This window comes from Falco peregrinus, chromosome 5 (assembly GCF_023634155.1).
Source record: "Falco peregrinus isolate bFalPer1 chromosome 5, bFalPer1.pri, whole genome shotgun sequence".
In the NCBI taxonomy this organism is placed as follows: Eukaryota; Metazoa; Chordata; class Aves; order Falconiformes; family Falconidae; genus Falco; species Falco peregrinus.
The window spans coordinates 102,503,254-102,531,043 of NC_073725.1; the positions used below are offsets into that span (position 1 = coordinate 102,503,254).

General features: G+C 40.4%; 1 protein-coding gene across 1 annotated transcript in view; it reads left to right on the plus strand.

Annotated features, from left to right (window-relative positions):
• Positions 1 to 27,790, plus strand: part of UROC1 (urocanate hydratase 1) — a 45,131-nt gene that overhangs the window by 12,260 nt on the left and 5,081 nt on the right. The window contains exons 4-18 of the mRNA XM_005230067.4: positions 472 to 531; positions 3,670 to 3,798; positions 4,484 to 4,545; positions 5,546 to 5,612; positions 6,195 to 6,338; positions 10,094 to 10,182; positions 10,665 to 10,727; positions 11,439 to 11,618; positions 13,071 to 13,168; positions 13,415 to 13,487; positions 14,816 to 14,937; positions 19,293 to 19,363; positions 20,328 to 20,426; positions 22,152 to 22,251; positions 25,134 to 25,215. Coding sequence (XP_005230124.1) covers positions 472 to 531; positions 3,670 to 3,798; positions 4,484 to 4,545; positions 5,546 to 5,612; positions 6,195 to 6,338; positions 10,094 to 10,182; positions 10,665 to 10,727; positions 11,439 to 11,618; positions 13,071 to 13,168; positions 13,415 to 13,487; positions 14,816 to 14,937; positions 19,293 to 19,363; positions 20,328 to 20,426; positions 22,152 to 22,251; positions 25,134 to 25,215 — 1,439 coding nt within the window. The remainder of the gene's footprint in view (positions 1 to 471; positions 532 to 3,669; positions 3,799 to 4,483; positions 4,546 to 5,545; positions 5,613 to 6,194; positions 6,339 to 10,093; positions 10,183 to 10,664; positions 10,728 to 11,438; positions 11,619 to 13,070; positions 13,169 to 13,414; positions 13,488 to 14,815; positions 14,938 to 19,292; positions 19,364 to 20,327; positions 20,427 to 22,151; positions 22,252 to 25,133; positions 25,216 to 27,790) is intronic.

Sequence of the window (27,790 nt, forward strand, 5' to 3'; positions counted from 1 at the left end):
CCGATTAACCAGAGGATTACAGGACCAGAGTCTGTCCTTACAAGCACTACCCAGTGTAATGTATCTTTTTGCAAATGGCAGGGGAGAGGCCATGCAGCTATGCCCTGCTGGTCATAGACTCTTCCAGTGCTAAAGGCTAGTGGCAACCAAACTATAAGCTCACTCAGTCGCTCTTTAAGGGAGTTTATTGGATGTCTGTCTAATACAGAAACTGCAATTAAGCAATCACTTTGTAGTATTCTGCATCCAAAATACCATTATAACAATTACAAACACCTCATTTTGAAAAAGGTTTTTAATTTATTCTTGAATTATCACTTTTAGGATGGTATTTTCTGATTTCAATAATCTAAAGAGTGTTGATGCTATATGCTTTAGAAGAGATTTATTACTGAGATTACAAAAATTGCTTGGAGATAGCATGAAATGTTTCAGAAAATTGCTTGCCTTATGGTTAAATTCTCTTTTCAGTTTCCTCAGGAGCTTGTCACTTACGGAGGAAATGGGCAGGTCTTCAGCAACTGGGCGCAGGTAGGCCATTGCTGCTTTTGCAACTTGTTTCATGAAACCAGTTTTACCCTCCCCCATGCACATTCTGCTTAGGCAGTTTGTGATAATTCTTGGCAGTCGTTGTCTCAAAATACTCCAAAACATCCTGTCTGGATATAGGAATGCTCAGTTACGAACGACATAGATGGGAGAGCTTTATTTAGTAAGGAGAGCACAGGCAGCCCAACAGAAATACTAAACATAATACCACAAACATACCAAACTGTGTTTGATGGTGTAAAGGCCAGTTCTTGGTCTTTCTCTGATGCATTTGAATGTGTCTGTTTTACACAGATAATTTTAGAGTAAAAATGAATTCTAGGAAACAAAAAAAGTCTATCTTTTGCTTGCTTGTTTCTGGTACTTTTGCAACATTTTCCAAAACAATTAGTGGACTAAAAAAAAAGGTTTTGATTTAAGAAAGTGCAATCCCGAGTCCTTTTCTAAGCAAATCAGATTAGCTGTAAATATTTACATGCTAGCTGGCCAGATCATAGTGCACTTTATTGTGTTGCCTAGCAATGTTATCCCTGATCTTCTGAAAAAAATGGCAGGTGGGTAAAAGCCTGTCTAAAATTGAAGCTGGGGTGTTTAAGGTGTAGTTGTATAATCTCTGTTCTTCTTTAGCCAAAAATGGCAATACATACACTTACTTTAATCCAAGTACTGCGAAAAGCACGTAGGAAACATTTTCAGGAGACCTTTGGCATCAGCAACATGTGTGACACGTTTTGTATGAGCTCAATTTATTCTCTCAAGAAAAAAATATTCTCTGGGGTCTGAATGCTCTTACAGGTGTGTAGTGGAAGGAGGAACATTTAGCGAACAACCATCCTGAGCAACTATGGATAGGGATAAAGGTGGTTATTCTGAAATGCCAAAACCACATCATCCCTGCAGCCTCTGGTATGCCCCAAGGCCACAGAGCGGGGACAGGTGGAGATGTGGTATTGAGTTTTGCAGTGCAGAGCAGAAATGACAGGTAAAAAGCTACATCACCCTGAAGGGCAGCATCACTCCCAAAGGGCTGGGAAGATGTTGGTTTCTGATTCTGCAGCTTACATAAGCAAAAGCTGGCTTAAGGAGCCAACTTCTATCATAAATGATAATGTATACAACTTCTAGTTTTATCTGAATCTGGCTTGCTTGTTAAAAAAAAAAAACAAAACAGCAAAACTAATGTGCAAATATAGTTCCTAGTTAAGGGACAGGAATGGATTCCTCACTGTAACATGGGACTGAGTGACCTGGGTTTTCCTCCCAGTTTGTGATTTTTCATTTGTGGCTAAAAGAAAACTCATGCTTTCATTTTCTAATCTGGTAAATGGGAGTTAAATGGAAGTCTTAGGCAGCTTTTGAGGTAAAACTGTTCTGACTGCTTTTAAAAGAAAGGCACCATGGCAATGCACACCATTTCTTTATTCTGTGTATTGATTAGTAAATGCCAGTTAACTAATACCTGTTAACTACATGAGTTTTACAGCATTTCTGATGTGAAATATATAGCAGCCTCGACTGGACTGACATCCCTTAGGCAGGTGCTGGGCTGCAAGGTGAAGTAGAAGGGCTGCCAAAGTAAAAAATTATTTTCTTTTCTCTTGCTCTTATCCAAGCCAGAGCTATGACCTGCAGTTGTTTCACAGCAGAACAAACAAAACCTTTTTGTTTTTGCTTACTTAGGGTAGCAATCACATGAATGTTTCAGTTATGACAGAACATTTTGTTCTCTTTGTGGCTTGAAAACAACATGCTTTTTTGGAAATCTATCATTGCAAAATTCCTAGTGAAAAGGTTCAGTTTGGTTTATATCATCCCTACAGACCTGTGCTTTCTTCTGAATGATTTTAAAAGAACAAACCATGTCCAGAGCTAACTTTACAAGCCTGCAGACAACAGAACTGTTCCTTAAGCTAGGAAAGGCCTTTGCTTCCTTCTTACTAGTTGTGCCTTTCAATGCAAAAAGATCTATCTTACAGCTTCCAGTTTTATAACAATGTTTTTCCTGGCCTACTAAAGAGTTGAGAGTTCAGCTAGTTACCTGTTCTGTCCTAGGACCAGAATTTGATTGTTCAAGATTTTTTTATGAAACAAAACCAAAATGTAAAAAGCAAGGTAGTAACTCCAGTAACTCTTTGCTGTTCAACTTAACTTGCAGCTTGGGAAATCAGCTGGGTTAGAAATGGCTGGCTTCAAATCTGTACTATTTTTAATTGAGATCGAAGACACAACCACAGAGGTGAAGTGCCCGTGACAACTGGTTTTGTTTACTTGTCACTGATACTGCTGTCTCTTTGATCGGTGGTGCCATTTTTTTCTCAAAACTTTGTGTCCCTACAGAACCTGTAGCTTCAAGCTATTGCTGAATTCTAGTATTGCATGGGAGAGCTCTCCTCAGGCCTAGCTGTCACATACTAAAAGTCCCGTGGAATATAATGGTCTTTGTGATCCACAATGATGGACGTGAGTCAAATCTATGCTTAGATGAGCAAAGCCTATTTTTTGGCATACATCAAGAGTAACTACTGAATTATGCAGACAAAGCTGAGATGTATTTATTTGCATACTCTTGGGTGCCTCAAGGACTTCTTTCACTGTGTATAATGAAAGAGGACTTTTTTTCTTTGAGAACAAAAATTATTTCATTTTTAAGTGCACATTGTAATATCCATTTGTTGAAAAAATGATGAGCACTAGAAGATGCTCAATTACCCATTTCAGGTTAGGATCAATACTATGCATGGGTATTTTAATCACTTTTATAGGGAAATTTTGCAGCTTGCCTTTTGAAAGATTGCCAGAAAAGTGCCAGATCCAAATGGCTGACCTCAAGATAAAATTAGAATGGCTTTAAAAATGAAGGATTTCTGGGGTTTGTACTGGAGAAATTATTCTGGAATTTATTCAGACTTTTGCTAGTTGGTGATTTATGTTTCCTGCTGAGTGATATCTCTTAACAGACTTTATTAAAAGCAAGAATGTGTTGAGAGCTCTGGCTGTTATTCCATATGTGAATACACCTCATTATCTCCATAGCTGCCTTCACACTCAGTTTAGCAGCTTCACAAAGAAACATAAATGTAGATGTAAAGATTCCCTCAGTTTCTGTGCTTTTCCTTTCAGTTCTGGTTGGTAATGCACTATTTGTCAGAGATGACTGAAGAGCAAACACTAGTAATGTACAGTGGACATCCTCTGGGACTCTTTCCCAGCCATTGGGATGCTCCTCGATTAATCATTACTAATGGCATGGTAGGTATCAGCATCTTGTTTCCTCTTTTTCCTCCTCTTCTGTTTAGTTTTCAAGTGTTTTGCTGAATTAAAATTTTATTTATACTACCTGAACTTACAACAGCACACAGGAGAATCTGGGATCCAAAATTCTGCAGCATTTATTCTGGTACAGATGCTCTCACTTCAAGTGTGCTGTTCTGCAGTGGTGGAGGGCACAGTCCCCTCCTGATGAGATGACTTCTGCTCTGACTGAGCCTGCACCGTATGTGTTCTTGACCAAAACAGTTCAGCTAGGCTCAGTCTGGAAGATTTAAAAGCCCTCGATTAGGCAAACAGATGATTATTAATCAGATGGTCAGATATCTGGACTGCTTTGCTTGGAAGGCAAGCTGGACAAGTGAACACACTGATTCATTGCCAGTCTTTTGAGCCATTCAATTATCTACCTCCCTGCAGGCTACTTCTGTGGTTAGAGAACTGTTTTCCTTAAAACTTGCATGGCAGTCACACTGCCAGAAAGAACAGACTTTTTTTTTTTTTTTTCTAATACTAGAATGCATGGAATAAAACACCTGAACTACTCCTCTCGTTTTTCACTGGTTTTCTATGTGTGTGACCATAGTTAGAGAAATGTAGGCTATTAAAAAGAGCTGCTTAAATCTCTGATTTGCTTATGTGGGTTTTCCTTTGATTGTTTTCTTAGGTTATTCCCAACTATTCCACCAGAGATGAATATGAGAAGATGTTTGCTTTGGGAGTAACAATGTAAGAAGATATCTCACTAATAAAATTTATCAAATATTTACCTAAAATGTAATTCAGACATCAAGCAGTGGTTGGTTAAAATACCTAATGCAAATGGGTTTCAACTGTGCTGCATAAAGTCCTGGTGCTGCAAAGCATTATGCACACTTAAGTGGAATTATTTAGGAGTTTGAGTTATGTTCAGCCACACATATAAGGATGTAATTGAGGTCTGCTAGGAATTAATATTAGGTTTATGTGTGGGGCTTGGCTGAATTACAGCCTGAAGCCTTAATCATAACCTACTTATAGCGCTGGCTAGTTCCACTTTGCAGTGGTGGTTTTGCAATCTACAGAAAATGTGAGTTATGAAACATTCCTTCACACCAAGAGAAAGCTCTAAAGTAGAGAGTTATCACTGGGGTTTTTAACGATTTTAACCTGCTTTTTTACTGCTGATTTAGTTGATAAGCACAGGATTGTTATTCTGTTGTGTACTATGGAAAGACTAAGTTAAAACCACTGGAGGGCTGGGTGTGGACAGATAAGGAAGCTGGAAGAAATGAAGGAGCATGAATAGAGAATATCCATTGCCACTTTACTGAGAATTTCATAGGAGTGCTGACAACCATTTTGGGCTAAAAACTTCAAAGGCAGCTGTGATTTAAAGCAAGAGTGCCACTGAAAACCAATGGCATAAAGGTGCCAACAAGGTGAAAAAGTGTCCTTGTGTCCTAGTCACTATGCTAAATGCCAAGACAAGTTTACACTCAGTTTTTTGACCCATGTATTTTTAAACTCAATTTAATGAGCTAAATGGTCCTCTGAAAACATGTTGGTGCCTTGCTAATGAATAAACCCTATTAAGTTGTAAATTAGATAATAGCAGATCTTTAACAACAAATCAAAGCACAGATACTTTTTTTTGTTGTTGTTGTTGTACTGGAAACATGTAGACACATACAGAATTCGTTCCAGTCTGAGTAACATGTGGTATCGTTGTGTTCATTGCTGTTGCTAGGTATGGTCAGATGACTGCAGGGAGCTACTGCTACATTGGGCCTCAAGGAATAGTCCATGGGACTGTGGTAAGAAACTGGGCAAAGGTCTACTTGTTGATACTTTTTAGAGCAGGATATCTCCTGCTGGTGCCTGGGGTGGATTGGATTGCTGTGAGAGGATATTCTGGATACCAAAGAAATTCTTGTTGCCTGCTTCTTAAAAAATTAGCGTCCTTCCACTCAGATAGTCCATGGCATCTTATCCAGAACACAGACCTAAAGGAATCTGATATCAAGGTCTCAGTCTGAGCTCATATCCAGTTACAATAAGTGAAGTATGAATTGACCAAATGTTAGATAAAAATATTTTCTTAGCTGTTTTCCATAGTTGTCTTTTGCAACCATCCTGAATAAGTCTCTCTACCCCAAGAGCAGTATGTTGGGAACCACTGATTGTTCTGTGTCGTAGGAAAGAAATAAACATAATTGGGACAGATGGTTTCATAGCATCACTTTGTAATAAGTTTCCTTCTTAAAAGATTAAAACAGTTTCATGGTCCCAATGACCCCCAAGTTTTGAACTCTGTTTGCAAAAGGGACAGAAGATCTTTACGTTTCAGAAACTCCAGGAAAAATAGCTCCTGATAACTGCTACTGTGTTGTGTACAGCTCACAGTGGTTAACGCAGGCCGTCGCTACCTGAAGGCAGAAGACCTGTCTGGAAAGGTGTTTGTTACTTCTGGTCTTGGAGGGATGAGTGGGGCTCAAGCAAAGGCTGCAGTCATTGCTGGGTGTGTGGGGATCATCGCAGAGGTGAGAGCAATCCTTCTTGTATTCTTCATGTGCTGACTCAGAACCCTTGTTCTTGTTCGCCTGATCTGACATGTTCCTCAAGTAACCCTGACAAGGCAAACTCAGAAAAAGATGCCCTTTTCTAAGGTCTGTCTGTCCTTTCCATTGCTGAGCAGTTTTCACTGGGTTGGACTCTCAGGACTCTAAGGGACTCTATGGACTGTAACTTGTTAGGACTGCCTCACAAAAAAATGCAGAATGATGCTGTCAGGTGAGCCATTCTCAGTGCTTGAGCTACCCTCGTTTCATGTGTGAAAGGGTGTAACTTCCACAGCCAATTCCTATGGGAACTGCATCTCTTTTGCCAAAAAAAGTGTGTTAAAAAGCTGTTAGTTACATTGTAATGAATCTACTTCCTCAGGTACCCTTATCAGGTGTAATGGAAAGTACTCGCTAAAAATGTTCGTATGATTCACTCATCAAGGTTGGGACTAACACAATTGCTTGGTGTTGTGATTCCTTAAGTCAATGGGATTTTGTAAAACTGGGAATTTTAAAGTTGGCTTCAGTATAAAGACAGTGAGGCTAATTAGAAACATGAGAATCCCAGTTTGTAGACAGTGAAGGTAAATTCTGCTAAGGGAGAATGCTGATGGGGGAAGTTCTGTACTACCGTTTTCCCTTTACCCTGAAGCTCACCCGCAGCATATATTCTTTATAGAGAGTCTTTCAGCCTGACGTAATGTTTCTTTGTTCCAAATATGTTAAAATAGCCCAGCTATTTCATCCCATAAACAAAGAGAATCTAATGATCTGTTAATCAAAGACTGTTAATGTCCAAGCAATCGCAATAGTGTATGATAGGATCAAGTGGATCTACAGATATCCTTAGCTATAATATATAATGCAGAACACTAACATCATAATTTTGGTAAGTGCATATGTTTCTAAGTTTTCAGTGAAATACATTTTTGTATAAAAAAGTAACATTAGGTTCTCCTAATACCTGCATTTTTCAGCTATTATGCTGGTCATATGTTCTGTTCTAACGAATCAGACAGAAAGATGGACTGCAGAAACACTGCAACAGTTTAACAGAAGATATTGCCCTGCAATTCTGTGAAAATGGTAGGGAATATCTTTAATGATATTGGCTGTTGAGAAACAATAAACATTTCCATGCATTGCTTTCCTCATGACTACCTTTGAACTCAATACACTGGGGAAACATTCTTGGTGGAGCAGATACAGGGCTGACAAAAATGCATTGTGCTCTTTTGACTGTCTGCAGGTGATGAGCTCTTGTTACTGCTCCAGAGGAAGAGAGGCTTTTGAGAACTCAGCTCCAGTCAGAGCTGACTGGAGCCGGGCTTTAGCTTTCTCAGCCAAAGTCATTTATAGAGAGAATGAGCTGGCAAACCTCTGCTGTGGGCATGTCACTAGCTGTAATGAAAAGCGTAAGAATATTGCAATCTGACCAATGGTAATTATAATTAAAATTCAAAACATAATGGGTCAAACTGCCCACATGGCACACAGTAAATCTGACCTGCTCTGGCTAGCTCAGGCCTTATTTGTGGAAGGTTAGCATTTCAACTGTTTCACAAAGATGGTGCAAAAGTGGTTTTATTAACACATGACTTTTACATGTATCTGAGATCTCATCAGGCACTCCCTGCAGATGAAGTATATTTATTCAATTTATTATTGAATAAGTTATTAGTGAATAAATTACTTTTTTTCAGACTTCTACTCTGTCATCATGATCTTTCAAATGCTAAAATACAAAGGAAAGATTCCAGTGAATGCTATTCGCAGCAGTCCTTTGTCCTTTTCATCTCTACGGCTGCAGATGATTTTATTCAGGAGACTGAATATCGCCTGGTTTTTATCTCCTGTGAGATGATCCTTGTCGGAAATGAGTCTCAGGAGCACATGTGGATAGCTATATATATGTACATATTATTTATTTAAGGAACTATTTATGCAAATGACATTTTTATGTCAAATTGATGACATATCATCAAATGACAAATATGCAAATTGATGAATTGTGCAAGAGATGTCATTTTGTCAGCCAGGGCTTCCGAAGCTTAGACAGAAGGGATTAATGGTGCAAGTATTTTACCTCTTCTGTTTGACATGAAGCAGATTGTGATTTTATGAAATAATTGTGTGGAGGGCTAGACTCTCTTCTGAGCTGCGCTAAGCTCTCTAGGGTTACTCTGGAGGTGACATTAGCTCATCATCTGTGCAATTTTTTAAACTACTGAGGTGTTGATCAAAAGCAAGCATATCTTTGAAAGTGTGGTTCAAAGAAGCTAGTTTTCTTGAGTACGCTAACAAGCCTGCAATACTAAGACTGTCAGAGAGGGCTGAAGTAAAATATGTAGGATGTGGAAACAAATCTAAATAGATCTGATCTGTGTTATGCTGAGATTTAAATGAATCCAATTCCTGTAATTCATACAGACCATTTAATATCTTTCTGCCTGTGCTGATTTAAATAACTCCCAAAGAAGCTGTTCCCCATGGCACCTGACTTTATTGAATAATTCCATTGGCAGTGACACTGATATTATCATAATCTGGGGTTTTGGAAGGATAGCTTTATTACTGATGTGGGAAATGATGGAAGGTTTCTCATGCTAAGAATAATTAGGAAAGAAAGGTTTCCTGGTGTTCAAGTGACTCCTGAATACAGAATTTATTTAATTTACATATAAATACTTTGTTAATGAGAAATTATAGAATTAAAATGACAGGGGTGGATTATAAAGAAGTAAAAATGCTTTAATGAAATACTACAAGATGCATGATGTGTTCTTATGCACACACACCACTGTGGGTGTTTAAATCCGCTACTACCACAGTAAACTGGCTTGAATTAATTTTGCCACTTGCTTTATGCCACTGATAGCTCATTATAAAAGTATTAATGATTTGCAAGTTTGTACAATGAACCATTAATGTGGAACCTGTGCCAAAGTCTCCACCGTTTGTCTATCCATTTATATTTTTATCCAGCTGTCTTTTATGCATATACACACTGACACACACAGAAGCTGAGCCCAGAAGAGGGTGCAGATTTGGGACTGAGCTTGTTTGGAGCTTCAAAGTTCAAACAAGAGGGAATTAAAGGCATAGTTTTGTTTTGATCCATTCCATTTTTTAGAGGCATTAGCCAGCTGGGACAAGAAAATGCTTTCCTCTTCTTTTCCATATTTGGTTGAGATTTTCAACCAGTAGTTGAAGAACAAGAGTGAGGATTTTATTCAGCAAAATGTTGCTTCATCCTGAAGGAACTTGCAGAGATGTCTGTCTCTGAGCTGATCAAAGAAAATATTTCCTTAATTAAAGAATTTTTTTTCCACAGAAAATAGCTAAATTTGAAGAATAAATTGGAAACATTTTGGCTTTTGTTTTTTTCAATATAATCATGAAAAGAAACAATAATATTTTTCTGCTAATGTTAATTATTCTTACCTCTTGTACAATTTTAATGATAATATTTGGTTTGTAAAATATTTTGAGAAGTGACGTATCAGAAAGTCTTTTTTTCCTGCTTTGAGCCTGGAGTAAAAAAGAACAAAGTGTAAAAAAATCGGAGGTGAAAAATAAGTATTTGAACAATTACTCTATGTTCTTAAGACCAAGGCAGGGCTATTCCCTTTACCTATTTGCTACTCTTTCTTGCAGGCTAATTGAAAAAACTAAAGGTAAAAGTGACTGCATAGGGGAAACAGAAGTTTTAAGATGTCTGCTATTTTTCTTAGGTTGATGAAGCAGCACTTTTGAAACGTTACAAGCAGGGATGGCTGATGGAAATCTCTAACAACCTGGACCATTGCATTGCTCGCCTTAGGTATGACTTGTAGCATTATTCAGTGAGTCTCCCTCTGCTTCCCAATCCTCACTTGACATCTTTCTGCATTGTGCCATTTTAGTGTGCATATAGAAGTGGTTGAAGGACACCTCTTCTTATGCTGAATCTGCTTTTGAATGTGAATCCATCCTTCCAAACAGCAGCAGTCATTATTAGTGACTACCAGTGCTTACTGCAAGTCACTAACAATGCTTCATATTGTCTATATATGTTAAATGTGTCTTCATTCAGTTCCATGAATATGCATAAAGCAATTACAATTAAAGTTACTCTTGAAGCATCACTCAAGCTTTCTGGAACCAGTGATTAACACTTACATGAAGGTTAAAAGATCTGTTGATGAGTGTTGGAAACCACATATAGACTTTTTTGCTGGGTTTGACTCTGTATGTGATTTGTACATTGTAAGATGGAATTACATGAGGTGCATTTTCTCAGCTAATCTTTTTAATCTGTTCTAGAGATGCAAGAAAGAATAAAATTGCCCTTAGTTTGGGTTACCATGGGAACGTGGTAGATCTATGGTAAGTAGTATATGTGGATAATGGATATACTAATGCTCTTGCTTGTTAGTCAACCTGGAACTGGCTCCTAGCCTTGGAAGAGAAAAGGCATTAAATGTAGTGCTGAGTTCATTACTCTACATGCTCATGAAAAACTGTACTGTCAAAAGAGGGGTCTTCATCCACGTGCTCCAGTTCCCAGTTTTTTCCCGTGCACCTGCTCCTTTCCTTACGGAACAATTAATTTCTCAGGGAAAGAAATCCCTAAGATTCCTCCTTGGATGAAGGAAGAATTTATCCCTTTCCTTCTAACCATATGCTAATTGGTTGGCAAGGAAATGTCTTTGACTTCAGTGAAGAATAGAAGTAGGTGCTGATTGAATAAAAATAATCAGATGATGGATAGAAATTCCTGCACTCTTGAGGCTTTATCCAATAGTAAATCTTACTGTCACCATATACAAAAGGTTGATACTGACCAGTGAGACTGGTACGTCATACTGATACCTGACTCGTCTACCACCATTCCTGCCCAGATAAATGTGAATTATAAAAGTTGCACCTACGTTGTCGTCACCGTTGTTTCCCATCTCCTGACTGCTAAAACACTTAGCCCACCAAGGGCATATCTTTATAAACAACCTCTTGGGATGGAAGAATTTCACCTGAAAGAGGAGCTAGAATGTGAAATGACAGCTTCTGTTCAAACACTCCATTCACTGTCTTCCCCAGGGAAAGGCTAGTATATGAGTTGGACACAACAGGAGAGCTGCTAGTTGATCTGGGGTCTGACCAAACTTCGTGTCATAACCCATTCAGTGGCGGGTACTATCCAGTACAGCTTGGCTTTGAGGAAGCAAAGCAGCTTCTTTCCACAAATCCAGGGAAGTACCGGACCCTGGTACAAGAGAGGTAAATGTTTTGGTGATACATGTTTTTAACCTTTTGTTTAGTTGCTCTGCAAGTGATCGGATCTCTGTCATTCTTGCAAGAAGTTTCTGGTCTTTGATATTTCAGTAGAAATCTGGGGTAAAGCTACAGCACTAATAACTCCCAGCTTTGTACTTACACAGCTATCACTCAGAATCTGGCAGACATCACTTACCCGCCATTTTATAGTCTGTAGCATATAGGATCAGAGGTCTGAACACTAATGATTTACATCACTTCTGTAAGTTCCTACATTGTATTAGGTTTTAAAAATCTGGGACAATAAGTACAATTTCACATAGGCTACCAGTAGGTTTAGGTTCACTGAATATAGCATAAAAAGCCAGGAAGTCCATCTAACCTACCATGCTTCCAACGGTTTTTTAGAGAAGGATATGAGGAGCGGAAAATCTTCCCCAATCAATCCTCCCATCTTGCTGCAAATATAAGTTCTATCCAGCATCTGGATTTCGGGGAGCTACTCCTGATTTACAACTTTGCAAGTGAAATTGGAATTGGGCATTATAAAGGAAGCAATTTGTCACAATTTATATAGAAATAAAGAACTGTGGAACAGAACAAGCTGTACTGTTTTTCTCAGCTGGTACTTTCAAGACTTTATGGCTCCTGCTCTGGATTTGTTCACCTTGAACATTCCTGCTGGAGACATTTTTCCAGTAGAAGGTGGAATATGGGCATATAATCTATTTGACTTTGGATGAGGGACCTGTAAGGACCTTTCCAGTTTCCCAGTTCTGTATCATACTACTCTTAAGACAAAGGTAACAGAAAGGTAAACTTCTGGGAGAGACTAATTTCTGACAATCTAGGTGTGAGCCCCAAAAAAATTCTGATTTAATTTGTTAGGCATTGATTTATCTCTCGAGTTCCAAGCGGTTACACCTATGCATGTACAATTCCATATGCAACTATGCATTGAGACTGGAACTAGATAATATTATGTGGAAATGGTATCACAGAAGGGTATGGTCCACTGTTGGAGGCAAAGGGAAAACTGAGCTGTTTTGGATAGGGGAGAGGCCAGGACAGTGATGTTCAGCCACTTTCTGGTTCTGTGTCCACTCACTTTCTCTGTGAACTTCTTATACTGTTTTGCAGTTTTGTGTAGGCTGTTTCTTGTTACTACCTTCCATTCTCAGAGCTGGCTGCGTTTCTTTGCTGAAAGACGTGGCTTCTCTCTGCTGACTAATGGTGTTCCCTTGATGAGTTTAAATCACTTCAGGATCTGGGGATAATAGGTACTACAGACTGAAAGCATCTCAATTGATGTTGTATGGGTTTATGTCTGGATTTCTCTGGGGTCTTTCAGATATGTCTGTCTCCCCTTACTCCCATGTCTTTAGTGAGTTCATGGTATTTTTCTTTTTGATATTTTATCAATCTCAAAAATAACTGTTTCCTTCTTTATTTCAGTCTGAGGAGACATGTGGCTGCTATTAACAAACTAGCTGATAAGGGCATGTTTTTTTGGGATTATGGCAATGCTTTTCTCTTGGAAGCTCAAAGGGCTGGTGAGTAGATTCTGGAGTTGTTAGGTGGAAACAAAGACAATCCTGCATGCATCTTCCCAGCAGTACATTTTGGTAGGATAAGGCTGGCCGCTGTGTTATGCCAACTCTTCAGCCTCTCCCTTTCTGTAAGACCCCTGATCTTCTCTGTGGCTGAGATAGAGCCTTCATGGGAACCCGGGTGCATTCTGGTTTTGCATTTTATAGTTTTTCTTCATCAAGTCACTGACTATTAAAATTCTTTCATAGGTGCTGATGTTGAGAAAAGAGGAGGCAATAAAACAGAATTTCGATATCCTTCCTATGTTCAGCACATCATGGGGTATGTTGGGGAGAGTTTGGAATAAAGCACTCAAGTGCCTTGTGACTCCGTCTTAGTGCAGATCTTGCAGTGCTCTATAAATTACAAAAAGGAGTCAACAGCAGTAGGAACATTGATCTCGCAGGTGTTATGCCAGAGTTAGTCTTATTTTTCTCCACTCTGGAGTAATGCCCAGTCTAGTTTAGGACAATGTTATTTTGGCTGTAAGTATCATGCTCATATTTTCTGTTGGCTTCCTTAGAGTTACTCCTTGCATCTTCCTGTGTGCAGAGGAAAAGAAGAGTCAGACCTGGAGAGACATATGTGATTAACATAAGTAAACTCTGACAGCAAAGGTTTTGCTAATACTTTTTCGTGAAAGGCATGGCATGTCTTGATAATTTGGTGTAAAGCTTTATCCTTTTTAGGATTAAAAGGTCTTAGGAAAGCAGATGCCAGATGTGTGAACAGTAAGCTAAAACATTGCCAAATCAAAAGTCTTCACTCCTTTACATGAATACCTGCATTTTATCTTTTGTTGCATCAGTTTTTCTTAAGCAGTTCTACTCAACAGAACAGTCAAGTCACAGCCTATAACTATATGCAACTTCACTTCTAGGTGCTAAAAAAACCAAGAGCTTGTCTCTTGAGCAGTAGAGCTCAATTCCAAATCATAAAAACTTATGCCTACACTGAAGTTAAAACCACATCTGAAATAGGACTGTACCTCCTGCCCAGCCTGTGCGTACTGCTTGTAGGGAAAGCGGAGCTGAGGAGATCTCTTCAGGTTTACAACACGTTTTGCCTCTGACTCACGCTTAACTTGCCTATACCATGTGAACAGGGGCTTGAACATAGAGTAAGGCACCCAGCAGATGAGATCTCTTCTTCTGGTACTCAACTGAAGTGTGTCTTACTATTATGTGTAAATAATGTGGACAGCAAATGAGTCTGGACTCAGGCACTTGTTCAAAATCTACACTTGTCTGATAGTGTAGATGCACTCAGCCTTGGTTAAGGATGAAAGACCAGGCAGCAGGGAGAGTATATCTGATGAAACAAAAGAAAAATTGCAATTCATCTGATGATGCACTTGTTTGACTGAACTCCCTGACATTCCTATCAGAATTCTGGCCTGACTGTATTTTTTTACACCAGTCAATGGCTGTGTGAAACAGCACTGTTAAATTTCTCAATTAATGGTCCTTGATGTTTCTGTTTAGATTAGTTCATTGAAAATGTTTCAAATTCTTCCGTCTCCAGCTAATGAAAGAAAAGCACTGCTAGCAGCCAGGATAAATAAGGAAAGAATTTCAACTATCTCTTAATGAAACATGTTCTCTTCCCAGGGACATTTTTTCCCTGGGATTTGGGCCATTCCGCTGGGTTTGTACCTCAGGTGACCCACAGGATCTTGCTACCACCGACTCAATTGCCATGTCTGTGCTGGAAGACTTTATACGTCAGGGAGGTAAGGCACCATCCCGTGCCCCCATCACTGGGGGTGCTTTTGGGAAGAAAAGGAGTCTGAGAGTTGTGAAATGTGTGTTAACTTTTGGCTGAAAACACAGAAAGCAGTCTCTTGCCTGTTCCCTGTGGGCAGGAAACCTTGCTGTTCTCAAACCCCTGTAATGAGTGTAACCAGTAGGTAAAAAGTAAAAACACCATGCAGAGAGGTTATTGATCCCAAAGCCATTGTTGCAATTTTGGCTGAGCACGCTTCTTTTAATTTGCCACAGATTTTTCCTGCACTTCGTCACCTTGAAACTCTAAGGCAAACAGTATCTTTCAACAGGCCTCCAAGAGTTTTTTAAAGGAGTCAAATTGCTTTGCCCCGGTCTCACAGGTGAATGAGGCATGGCAACCTAAGGAGGATTTTAAGAGCCTAGCAAGCAGATCGGTGGCAGGAAACCTGGGGTTCACGGCTGTGGTGCTCCATCCAGCATCATCCATTTGTGATTACAATGTGGAGGCCTTTCTTCTTTGATATTTGTTAATAAATTGACAGCTGCTTCTACTCACTGGTGGAACCAGTCTGGAATACTACTGGTATGCTACTCTAGTATCTGGGGATTACCCTGTCTTTCCGTATCCCTGAAAGTGGGCTGCTACTGTTATCCCCTGCTTGTGAACGGGAACTGAGGCAAAGCTAATTTTGTGTCAGCAGACATGAATCCAAATCTCCCAGGCTGCAGAGGAAGACCCTACTCCTTTCTCTTTTTGTCTACTTTTACAAGTAACTGGACAGCAGACTCAAAGACTCAAGTGACATTGTCCCCTATGACTGAAGTCCTCAGCTCTTCTCTTTCCAGAGCTTGGAGCTTTGTGCTTCTCAGAATCAAGGAGGGGATCAGAAGGAAATGGATCAGAAATTTAAAGCACATTTTATGGGGAGGAGAGCATATGAAATATTTATTGCTTCTTTCATGAAAGACATCATTGAAATATGAATCAAAGTGTGAAAAAATGGAATGCTGTCCTATTTGTTCTGGAACAGTTAGCATTGCAAGGATCTAGGGTGGTATTTCTGAAAAGGATATACCACATTCAGATATGCCTCATTTGAAACAAAACTACTGTTGCCTCCCTATAATGTAAGGCTGGTGTTCAGCCTCCTCTTCCTCCCAAGAGGTGAATTATTGATAGAGTGGATCTGACCCTGCAAGGTCCCGTCTATTCTCCTAAACTTTCCTTAGGAGTCATTTTCAAGAAATAGCAGCGGAGCATGATGTGTTTTTAATGCAATGACCCAGAAGTGCCTACCCTGTTCTATGGATATTGAAACTTCCATGTTTTTAAACCTGGTCCCTTGGCTTAATTGAAGGGAGGGTGAAATTTTGGATGGTTTGCATTGCAAGACTAGGAAATGAATTAGTTACTGTGTACACAACAGTATGTGGCTGTTTAAATAGATGGTAATGTAAAGCTGCGGAGAGAAGTGTCTTCCACAGACAAAAAGCATTGAACTTTCACATGTATCTTCTTAATTTAAATGAAAAATTACGTTTAAAAATCCCAACAAGTGAAAGCAGGCTAAAGGGCAAGGCTATTACTGGATTTTCTGAATTTGGCAGGACAACACGAATAGGATTTCAAAGAGAAATAAAAGCAGAATTTGGCCAGAAAATAAAGAGCCATTTGTGGATTCATATTCTTGAGTATTCCACTCACTGTCTGCTTCCTATGGGACCTGGGCTTGGACCAGATTCCAGGGTCTGGATATCCTCACACACATAGACATCTAAAATCTGAAACTACCTTTGAATTTCGTAAAAGAATCTGTTACAAAGACTGAGAGAAAACTCTGAAGTCTGTTGCATTCCGCATCTAAACTTTTGACTTGGCCTTGAGTCCAATGTTAACCATTCTTCTCCTTTTGTGGAGAAGAACTTTTGTGCTTAAACCTTACAAACTGTGAAAAAGTCCTATGTAGTTTTTAGTTTTATTATCTGCTTCCACTCCTAAGGTACCTGAGCTTTTAAGTTAGCCTTTGCACAAGAGATGCCTTTGCACGAATCTCCCAAGAGCAAAGGCAGCCAATCTCTGTGTTGATGAGGACTGTTTCTCTGAGTACACAATGCTTTCTAGTATCTTTCAAACGCTAAACAAGTACAAAGGCCCATGAAACACCAGAAGCATGCCTGACTCCACAACATATTCCAGTTGGTTTGGGGAGGTGGAGGCAGCAGTTTAGCAAATGAGACACATGGAACTACTCTAAAGTTAAGGTCTTTCTAGAAGGAGGTGTAAGATTTTTTTCGATTGCAGGAAGTAAGACTAAATAAAAGGGAGGATTCCCAGGGGTAGCTGGTGAAATCTGACTTTGGATGCGCCACAGTTTAGGATAGAGAATATGACTGTTTATTGGTGACTGGGAGGGACAAACGTGCTGTGTTGAGATATGTCCTTGTAGCCAGTGTTCTCATCTGGCTTCTCTTCTGGATATGTTCTATAGAATTAACAGACAGTAAGATCTTTTCTATAAGTCTGTGCACTGTGAAGTATAAAATATGGGAAGTACTCTCTGATATAGCTTATAGAAGTGATAGAAAGGCACTCATTCTCTATTTGCTTTTCTAAAGGTAACTCTTGCAAACTCTATTTAAACATCTATAATAACCCACGTGAATACTACACGTTACCTTCTAGAAGATGCTTCCTTAAAGCTTGTGAATGGCAGCACAATCCTACTAGGACTAGCAAGTGTTTAATCTTTCACTCCCTGCGAAGCTGAGAGCTGACATGTTAATCCTTATTGCAGAGTTTAGAAGCTATCACTTGGAGCCAACCCCCAAAAAGACCTGTCAGTGCTTTAGGATCATTAAAGCTTTCTGTACGGAAGGTCTGCCTCTGCAGGAATAAGCATATTTTACATTTCCCTTTAACAATGTGTTTAACTCAGATTAAATATAATATCTTGCCTTTTCCTCTTCCCTTTTTTTAGTTTTACTATGCATGTCTGCTGACATTGCCTAGTGGAAAGAAAGACAGTAGTCTAAACACTTTTCTTAGTTATCAGGGACAATTTCAAGTTAGCAGAGTGCCGTTTCTCCAGTTTGGCTGACTTTCAAACATAAATTATATGTACATTACGATTTGACTTGAAAATGGGTGAGCGCTGGAAAGTGCTGGGGAACATGCTATCTTGGCATCTACAGAACTGCTTATAACTTGAAGCTCCGATGCATGAGCAGGTCAGTCACTGTGGCGTAGCGTGTTGCCGCATGCCAGCTGAGGCTGAGCCCTGGCAGCTGACCATGGCGCTCAGGACAAGGTAACGTGACATAGCTTACCCCATCCAGAAAGAGCCTACAGGCAGTAACTTCTTCAGCCACTGTAACCTCTTTGAGCTCACACTCAGCCTGCATGGAAAGGCGTAACTGTAAAAGCCCCCAAAATTAAGACAGTAAGATGATGTTTCTGTCCTGTTCCATACCCCCTCTCCCTTTCGTTGCTCATTTGCTACAGATGGTGCTGTGCCTTTGGAGAGAGCTGATTGTACTGAGGTCAATATTTAGCTGACTGATATATGCTGCATTTCACTGTCTGTCACTTCAAGTATCTTTATTCTTACTCCTCTTTGGTTTGGCTGATTGAGATGGAACGGCACAGATATAAATGAGAGGAGAAGCTGGAGAATATAAAACCATTATGTATAATTCTCTTCTTAGCTAACAATATATATATCTAAGCAAGGTGTAGGGTGGATTTACACCTAAACTAGTTACTCCATGTTAAGTTTTTCTGTGCAGTTTGTGCTTAGTAATGCAAGGCAACGTACCTCAGTTTTATCTTGGGATAAACACATTCACGTGGGCCATTTAGTACAGAGCAACTGCTGTGCTATAAATTTATATCCCAGCGTTGGTGTAACTTTATCCTCAAGTATGTATTGCCAGCTGTTCCTGAGAATTTCTACTGGCTGGCTCAAAGGAGTTACTACCTGATGCAAGGCTGGACTTTAGTACCCAATGTCAGGGAGTTTGCTAAAGCTACTAACTCAGCAAAGCCTCAGAAAAGGAGTAGGCAGCAAGCCAGGTGACCAGAAATTAACAGTACGTGTAAACTACACTGCAAGGTTTAATTTAGTTTGCTGAAGATTGGGCAGTTCCAGCTGTCTCCTGGGTGACAACTTGTACCTCTAAATATATGGTGCCATATTACTGCATCACCTGCACAGAGGATTCTATATAGCATTTCCTATATGCATGCTTGTATCCAAGAGTAGAATTTGACTTCCTAGTGCTGTCAGATGAAATAAATTCAGTTTAAAGCATATTGCATTCATTTTCAAAACCTCTTTTCTTTCTTGCTTTCTCTTGGGAGTGAGCACATCTGTGAAGCAGCAGTACCATGATAACATCCGCTGGATTCGGGAAGCTGGCAGGCACAGCTTGGTAAGTGCACAACCTCCTTCACCACGTGCAACTGCTCCTGGTCCAGAGTGCGGTTGTTGATTGCTGGAGTGAAAAGCAGGAGTGGGCATGAATGAAAACACTGGCTGTAACTCCCAGGGCTGATAACTTAAACTTCTCTACACAGAAGGGTTTCAGGGTGAGCTGAAGCATTTTTTCCTTTCACTTGCTCATCTGGAAATGTTCAAACAATCCATCAATATCTACTTTTGTTGTATCTGGAGTGAAACACACTAATGATTCACCCTCTACCTCATTTGTAACTACCTTTCTTTCAGAATGCTATTCAAATTGTCTCTCTTGGCATTGCTTTGGCCCAGCCTCTTCACACCTGCCATTCCCAGTACCCTTTTCAAAACAGGTGATGAGGCCAAAGAACTGCCATCCTTTTGCACTGCAGGAAGTGGGATGCCAGTGAAGCATCCTTTGTTTTTCTTTTAGGGCAGGCTCTCAGTGTGCAGCTAAACGGTAACACTGTAGGGCTCACACATACTCTCCTTATCTGGGAGCCAGATTGATCTGTGGGGTTAAAGTTGGAGAGGAGCATAGCTGTGCAGGACAGATGTTCCTTGCCATTCTTTGTCTCCGTATTTCTCTTCCTTTCCAGCCCACCATTGCCAGTTTCCAAACCTCTGCTTCTCAGCTGTTGATAAGGGATTTGTTGATAGGGGGATTACAGCCTAGTAATCAGGTTGATTTAAAAAGTGGGATTTATTGGACAGTAACAGCTGAATACAGAAATACATCTCACTGATTGTGTGAGTGTAGATAAAACTCAGTTCAGAGAGGGATTTTCATTTCTTTTTCTCTGGATGCTGATGAAGAAATAATCTGTGCTTTCTCCTACAGAAGGGAAGGGGTCACTCCTGTGACTCCATTTATCTGGGGCCTAAAGATAAGCAAGTTGCACAGTGAACCTTATCACTCTAGCATTTTTGTTTTCCAGGTTGTTGGGTCTCAAGCTAGAATCTTATATTCTGATCAGAGGGGTCGTGTGTCTATAGCTGTGGCTATTAATCGAGCGATCTCCGAAGGAAGGATTAAGGTTTGCCTTTTTTTGTCTTGATATGGTCCAGTAATTGTGTTTAATATCTGAGACTGGGGTGGCAGATGGGGAAGAACAAAGCTTCAACCAGTGAGAGCAGAAGTGCCTGCCATTTACATGGGACCAATATTCTGTTAGCATGTATTAGAGCTCAGTCCTCCTCTCTGCCTGTCACCAGTATTGCGCTATGTAATAGGAGAGGCAGGTTTAGAAACTCTCTGAAATATGCCATGCTTTGCTTTTTGTTGGGAATCTTTTTTTTTTTTTTTTTTTTCTTTTTGGGCATCTACAAGCACAACATTCCATGCTGTGATTTGCTGAAAACTCAAGGCAGGGACTGTAACTTCTTAGCAGTGCCCCAGACATTAAAAGTAACAAGGGACTGTGCCACTCTCCAGTGCTTCTTACCCTCTATCCTCACTTTCAGCCATATTATAGCTACAGTCAGCTCTGCAGTCAATTTTCATTTGCATTGCATATGTGAATGAAGAAAACTGTTAGCCTTGACGCTGCCACTCTAGTGCATAAGTAATCTCTCACTCATCTGGGTAAAATCCCACTGACCATATGTGCTGGTAAAAATACATGCTATGGGCAAGATTGCATAGGGATTTTCAAAGTTCCTTGTGAGTATTGTAGGTAGAGGTACAATGTGACATCCTGGGGGGGGCCAAAATCCTGAAGGCACCACTCTGTAATTACACCCATTACTTGCTGTGTGTACAGCAGCATCAGATCAAGGCATTGTCACTCATTCATCTCCATCTTTTTTTATAGCTGAATTACAATTACCCTTTTTGAAGGGGCAAACTCAAGTAAAACTCAGAATAGATCCCAGCTAGGAAAGGTCTGGGATTTTTTTACACAGAAAATGTTTGTTAAAATACTTAAAATGCTGTTGACCTTCTCAGGATTCAAAATGAACGTCACAGCAAGCTACTCTCGAAAAATAAACCTGACCAGACAGAGCACTCCCTTGGAGCTATGACTGACAAGGTCACACTCCCAGGCCCTTCGGATTTTGTTCTGTCCTTTTTTTGTTTCTGCATATCTCCATTCCTCCTCTTGCAAGCTGGGTGCTCATGTGTATTTTCAATGGTTTTCTAATTCATTGACAGCATAAATCAGAGCCAGCTAATTCCAGACCACACTGTGCCAAGAGCAAATTATTCTTATATAAACCCTGTGCATGGCATATGATCATGAAGACCTGCAAGCTGATCTAGATTCGTACTGTCAGTTAAATTCCAGATCAAGAATTGGCTTGTTTGACCTACATGAAATCACTGATTTTCATTGCTAACTTATTTTAGTCTTGAAGTCTACCAAAAGAATGAAAAATGTAAAACTTCTTACTGTTAGTTTTCATTTTCAACAGCAAACAAGAACTATTTCTAATGAAGATTTTTGTATACTTTGAAATTTCAGCAAAAAGTGGTCAGATGAAATAACCTTACTGCTTCCCCTCTTCTCCCTGCCCTCCTTCGAGGATGCCATCTGCATAAAAACAAGCTCTTATTCTTAGTTATGAAAAGATGGTGACTTTCATGAACAGTATGTGAACAACCGTTTTATAACAAATAATGGGCAGAGAAGGTGTTTCAGGGCGTTTAGGAGAAGGGGGTAAAGCTGACGTAAGACAGAGCTGAATTCGCCAGATGATGGTCCTTGGTAGCATTGAGAGTCTGTGAAGGATTCCATGTTCTTGTCCTTGGCTTTTTGCAGGCTCCAGTAGTCCTCAGCCGAGATCACCATGATGTGAGTGGGACCGACAGTCCTTACAGAGAAACGTCAAACATTTATGATGGATCAGCCTTTTGTGCAGGTCAGCAGAGCAGCTGAGGCCTGTCTGTCCAGGCAAACAAGGAAATTGCTTTAAAAGAGAAATTGCTCTTTATGCAACATTTAAAAATATTTTTGTTTAACCCTTTAATCCCAATTAATCAGATTTCCTGAGAAACTTCGTGGGACTTTATAGTGATACACACATGAACATAGAGCTAGTTCCATAGGAGAAGTCCAGAGCAATGCTGAAAATTCAGTGAAGGTGCACCAGATTCAGGGAGAGCAGTCTGTCTCAGAGGGGTGTATCTTCGGTTTCATTTTAATTTGCACCTCGCTGTTTCAAAGAGATGATCAGAGCAGTATTACAGCTGTATTTCCTTGGGATCCACAAGATCAAAATCAGGTCTATAATAGTATTTTGCTTAAAGGAAAAAGATTCACAGCTGCATTCACTTCATTGCCTGAGGGCTGAAGAAAACAATCTGGAGTTTCTGAAAGGAACTTTTCTGGTCATAAGGTAATATACTTCAATAGTAAAAGTGTAAGAATGGAAGTCAGGCATTCTGGATTAGACTCTAAGCCCTGTTGCTCGCTCACACAATGTGATTGTGGGCAGATCATGTAGGTTTGTTGTACAAATGGAGCTTTTATTTCCGCACACCTGACCTGAGCTAACCAGACTCTCCTTTTAAGTTTGTGAAAGGATGCTTTTGAGAAAGAAACCCAAGAAATATCCGACTGGAGACCTGAAAAAAAAAATATTAGTGAAGCACTAAGCAATTTTTAACCTAAATCTTCCTCAATTTTCCATCCATAAAGTGGAAATTATGATGATAGCTTTAGGCCAGTAGTCTTTCCACATGTCATGAACTGACAGTCACAAAGTGGTATGAGATTAGAGGATACAAGCTGCTGCAGAAGGAGAAATTATGACAGAGGTAGCTGAGCATATTGAATTACTTCCATTATGGGAATTCATAATAGAACCAAATTATAGCTTGATTTTAAGGAGGAAAGTTCCCTGCTATCTTAACTGGATTTCCTGATGAAATGAGGCTTTTAGCTGTGTCTATCAGTCTCACTTCAACACTTTTTGAATATGTTGGCTAGTTCTAATAGGCCAGATGGATAGATGCCTCAAATAGTGTTTGGTTCTGACAAGCTGTGAGAAAACGGCGCAGCTGCAGTGAGAACAGCAATCCAAGGTGATGTCTCCACCAAAGGTCTTAGCAACAGAAGTAAATATCAGGCGATGCCCGCAAAAGAGGGCCATAAAAACAAGTCTTGCTAAACACTATTGCTCATCATGCTGTGAGGTTTTCTCTGCATTTTGTGATTTACATGAACCATTTGCCTTCTCCAAGGGCTTATCTAAAGCCTGTTGGCCACCGATTTCAGCGTCAGGTCTTTGAAACCAGACCTGTTTTACCAGATGAGCCTTGAGAGGTAAGAACGAATACCTTAGGTCTTCCTCTGTCCCTTCTTCCCTGTTGTTTTGACTCCACATTTGAGCTGGTTCATGTGAAATTGGCTCCTCTGTAGCACACAGGATTTTTGCAGAGTCTTTCCATGTCTCATTTTGTTTTACAGTAAGTACCTCAGCCTGATCCTTGGCAAACATAGGTCATCATTGCTCTGCAAAGTGTATTTCAGCGCAGACATTTGCACAGTTCCTGACCTTTATTAAAGCCAAGGAGCAGCATGTTATTACTTTTTAGTCCACTTGCTGTGCTCCTTGTGCAGTCTTCACTCTTATCATGCTGGTGGCTGAGGAAGAAATCTGTACGTTTTAGAATATGGGGATTTTGATCTCTCCCATTCCCTCTTGACAGCACTGTAATTATGGTAATTGGGTTATTAAAGTGACATAATGCCAGATAAAAGATGCCATAATGGGGCTTTTGACAGGGTTTAACATAGGTTAGTGCTCAAGTAAACTCTTTTTTTCCATCAGGCACATAACTACGGGTCTGCAAATGTGGCTGGTGGGGATATTACGGTTTGTCTCTTATTTTTGCTGTTAAAAGGACAGCAAATGGTATATTAAATCTGTCCTGAATTACATCTGGACAAATATTTTCAGTACATTTTACCTTTAAATTTAAAAATTTACATTTAAAACTTTAAATTTTTGTCCTCTCTGTGTACCTTTTTCCACCTCTCTGAGTATATGGTTTAGCACAAATTGTAGTGAATATACAAAATTCTAGTCAAAATTTAAGTGGAAATCATGCATTTGACATTAGTCAAACTACATTTGCCTGCTAATTATTTTTCCTCTTTTTTAAAAAACTAAAGAAACCTCCTGTGTGATTTCAGCAGTTTGTGTTCAGGGTAAAATTCCCCCATGTCCAGAGAATCGGGGCCAGTATCACCTTCCTCCCAAATCTGTTTCCAAAATGCAAGTCCTTGGCTTTAGGCTGGCTTTCTGCCCAGGGCTGAATGAACTCTGCAGTCTGACCTCAAAACACTTCAGGCTTCTAGAGCCACAAGGTGTGTAGTTTTCCAGGTGTGTGTGTCCCTGTTTTGAAACCCTCCACATGGATGCGTCTAGCCTGTTGTTCCATGGCTGAGGCATCCCAAAGGAGAGGAGACTATTCCTCTCCACCCTGAGGAGGTCTCTCCCAGCTGAGGAGCGGTAAGTTCTTCAGCTGCCTGAAATGGGTGACAAATGCAGAAAGCGCCAGAGTCCTCACAAACCACAGTGTGAAACCAGCATTTGCTTCCTCCAGTGTAGGGGCAAAGAGCGGGAGGGAAATCTCTTGCCTGTTCCTCTCAGGAATGAGATGTTCAGTGTGTATCTGTGAGAGAAGCTGTGAGTTAACCCTGCCTTCACACAGCCGGAATCAAGATGTCCTGGGCAGCACAACAAAAAAATGACTGCAGCGTGTCAGACCCGTAACATCTTTCCTCTCCTCCTAGACATGGCGGTACAAAACTTTGTAGGAGATGCTTTCAGAGGAGCGACCTGGGTCGCGTTGCACAACGGTGGTGGAGTTGGCTGGTAAGAATTTATTTATGTTTCTAAAGCTGGACTTTGAATCCCATTACCACTGCTGTGTATGCGTGTGGGGAGAACTGCAGAAAAGATATGTCTATTACTGGAATAGTACAATGATCATGGGAAGGATGGGATTTGGAAACAAGGGCTGAAAGGATGTTTTATAAGGTAAAGTATGGTAAAGGTTTTATAAGGTAAAGTCTTTTCTAATTAATGCCCATATGTCTAGAAAAAGTGTTTTGGACATTGCCCACAGCACAGTCTGAAGAACTTAATTTGCCAAACAAGGACAGTCTGCTGTGGTCTTTTTGAACAGATCCTGCTTCCAAAGTTGTCTTCACACATGCACAGCCAGAGTGTTAGTGGATGGATTATGTTTAGGTCTCCCCTTAAGCTGTATTTAAATCTGTGACCTTAGGACCCCAATATAAATGCTTATGTGCTAAAGTGCAATGAGGGGTTATTGATACAAAGCAGCTCGGGTGCCAGCAAACCTCCCGGTCTTTCTCCCCTTGCTTGTGCCTGGTAGGATAAAAGACCACAGCCAAGTAAGGACTGGATTAAACACCTCCTTCACATATGGTGAAGAACCAAGAGAAATGCCTAAACTGAGAAGCAGAATGGAAAAAAATATTATATATGGAGAGGGAAATAGGTCTCCTTCATGTGCCACTAAAAGGTTACTCTGGATTGGCAGAGGTGTAGGGAAAAGAAGAGGCTGGCTACACTGTACAGTCTTTAGTTCTGGTTTGTTCTTTCCAGCATAGCCCAGCAAAGCCTCTCCATTTACAGTCATGTCTTCATTGGGTGGTGTCGCCAGTCAAAAGGGGCACCAGGCAAAAAACCCTCTACCGAATACTGTAGTGAACCTGCCACTTCCCTGTTCCATCCAGCTCTGGAATATGCCAACAGCAAGCCAAAGATTTTGTAGCAGATGTTATCCTCAGAGGCGTGATACCGAATTGTTACTTGTCCGGATGAGCTGAATCTAGAAAACACCCCTACAAGTCAGGTGGAGAATTCCCTCTTCTGCACTCTAATCCCTTTGATTTCAGTGAAGTAACTGTTAAATAGCAGGTACATGGGAGCGACATTGGAAAATGGGATAAGAAAGCTTTCTGAGGGCTTACACACATGGAGTGAAAACTTGCCTTTCCTGATTCAGTGATAATAACCACCATGACCAGAATTTTATTCACAGCTTCCATAACTCTGAATGGAAAATACATACCAGAATATGTTCTTACACTGGTCATCTCCATCTCTGACTCTGGAGGTAGCAGATTGGTTCTGTCTGAATTGCCTTAAGCTGAGTTTAAACTTTTAAAATACCTGCTTATGAAATACAAGCAAAGAAAACCACTTTCCACTACCTGTTGTGCAAAATATTTGGAATATTTTAATGATAGTTATTAGGATTGCTAAAACAATTGCTTATGCCACGAATGTTCTGTGCGTCAATGGTGCTTAATTCAAAGGATACAAACGGTCATGTTCCCAATCTCTCTGGCCCCTGTAAGGCAGCAAATCCCTCCTGCATGTTTCTAGCCCTCAGAGCAATTCAAAGAGAGATTGGCTGAATGGTGAGGCTGCCCTTCTGGAAAACAGGCACTGACCACACCGCAATTGCAGTTATGTTGTTTTAGTTGTTTCTTAAATGGAGTTACATCATCAGAGAGAAGCTCTTCCCCAAGGCAGAGCAGAGGTGCTGCCATTTATGTAATGCATCAGAACGTTAGCATGTGGCTACTCACTGAAATCAAAGTATCAACGGGAAAACAGGGTTTGGTTATCCATTGTGACATTTCCTATGGCTGCTTAGTGGCTTGTCACTGTGGAGCTCAGCTTGTTCTCGGGAGCAGGCATAGCCCTCGGTGACTAAATTACTGTGCTTCAGCGAAGAATGCGGAGCCTGAAAATTAGGCCTGTCTCTGCATGAGCCTTAATAAGCCACCATGCTGAGACTCAGATGTGGTAACAATGTTGTGTCCTTAGATGCTGTGGTCTGGGTTGCCCCTGAAAGCCACGGCACGACAGGTGGCTCTGTTTGCCTTAACTAATGGTGGCACCGCCCTGGCTAGTTAAAGCTCTGGCACCCCTTTGCCTTCTAAGGAGAAAAAGAGGAATAGTTTAAAGGTAGTAAAAGAAGTAAAACAAACCCCCAGCCCTAACAAATTACTTTCTTTGCCTGGAAGAGATAGATGCCTTTAGGTTTTAGGACCCTGTTTTTGGTTTCCTGTGGAGAGCTACAAATTCAACTGACTTTGCCACAAAGAAATCTCCATGTGCCTGATAAAATTTTCTCGTCATCAGCTGACTTGGAAATGTGAAAGTGCATGTGGAGGCTTATATATATTTATAAATAAATATGCACGTGATTGGAGAAAAATCAAGTTGTTGCTGGCAAGTTTCGGTTCAGGGAGTTGGGAAACGGCCATTGCACGGCGTTCAGCTGCTGGTGCTCCCTGCAGAGGCTGGGCTGGGGCTGGCCTGGAGCTGCTGACACATCTGCCATGGTCTTCCCTACAAGACTAGGGAAGTGCCTTTTACCTGCTTTGATTTTTCTGTGCTACAGCCT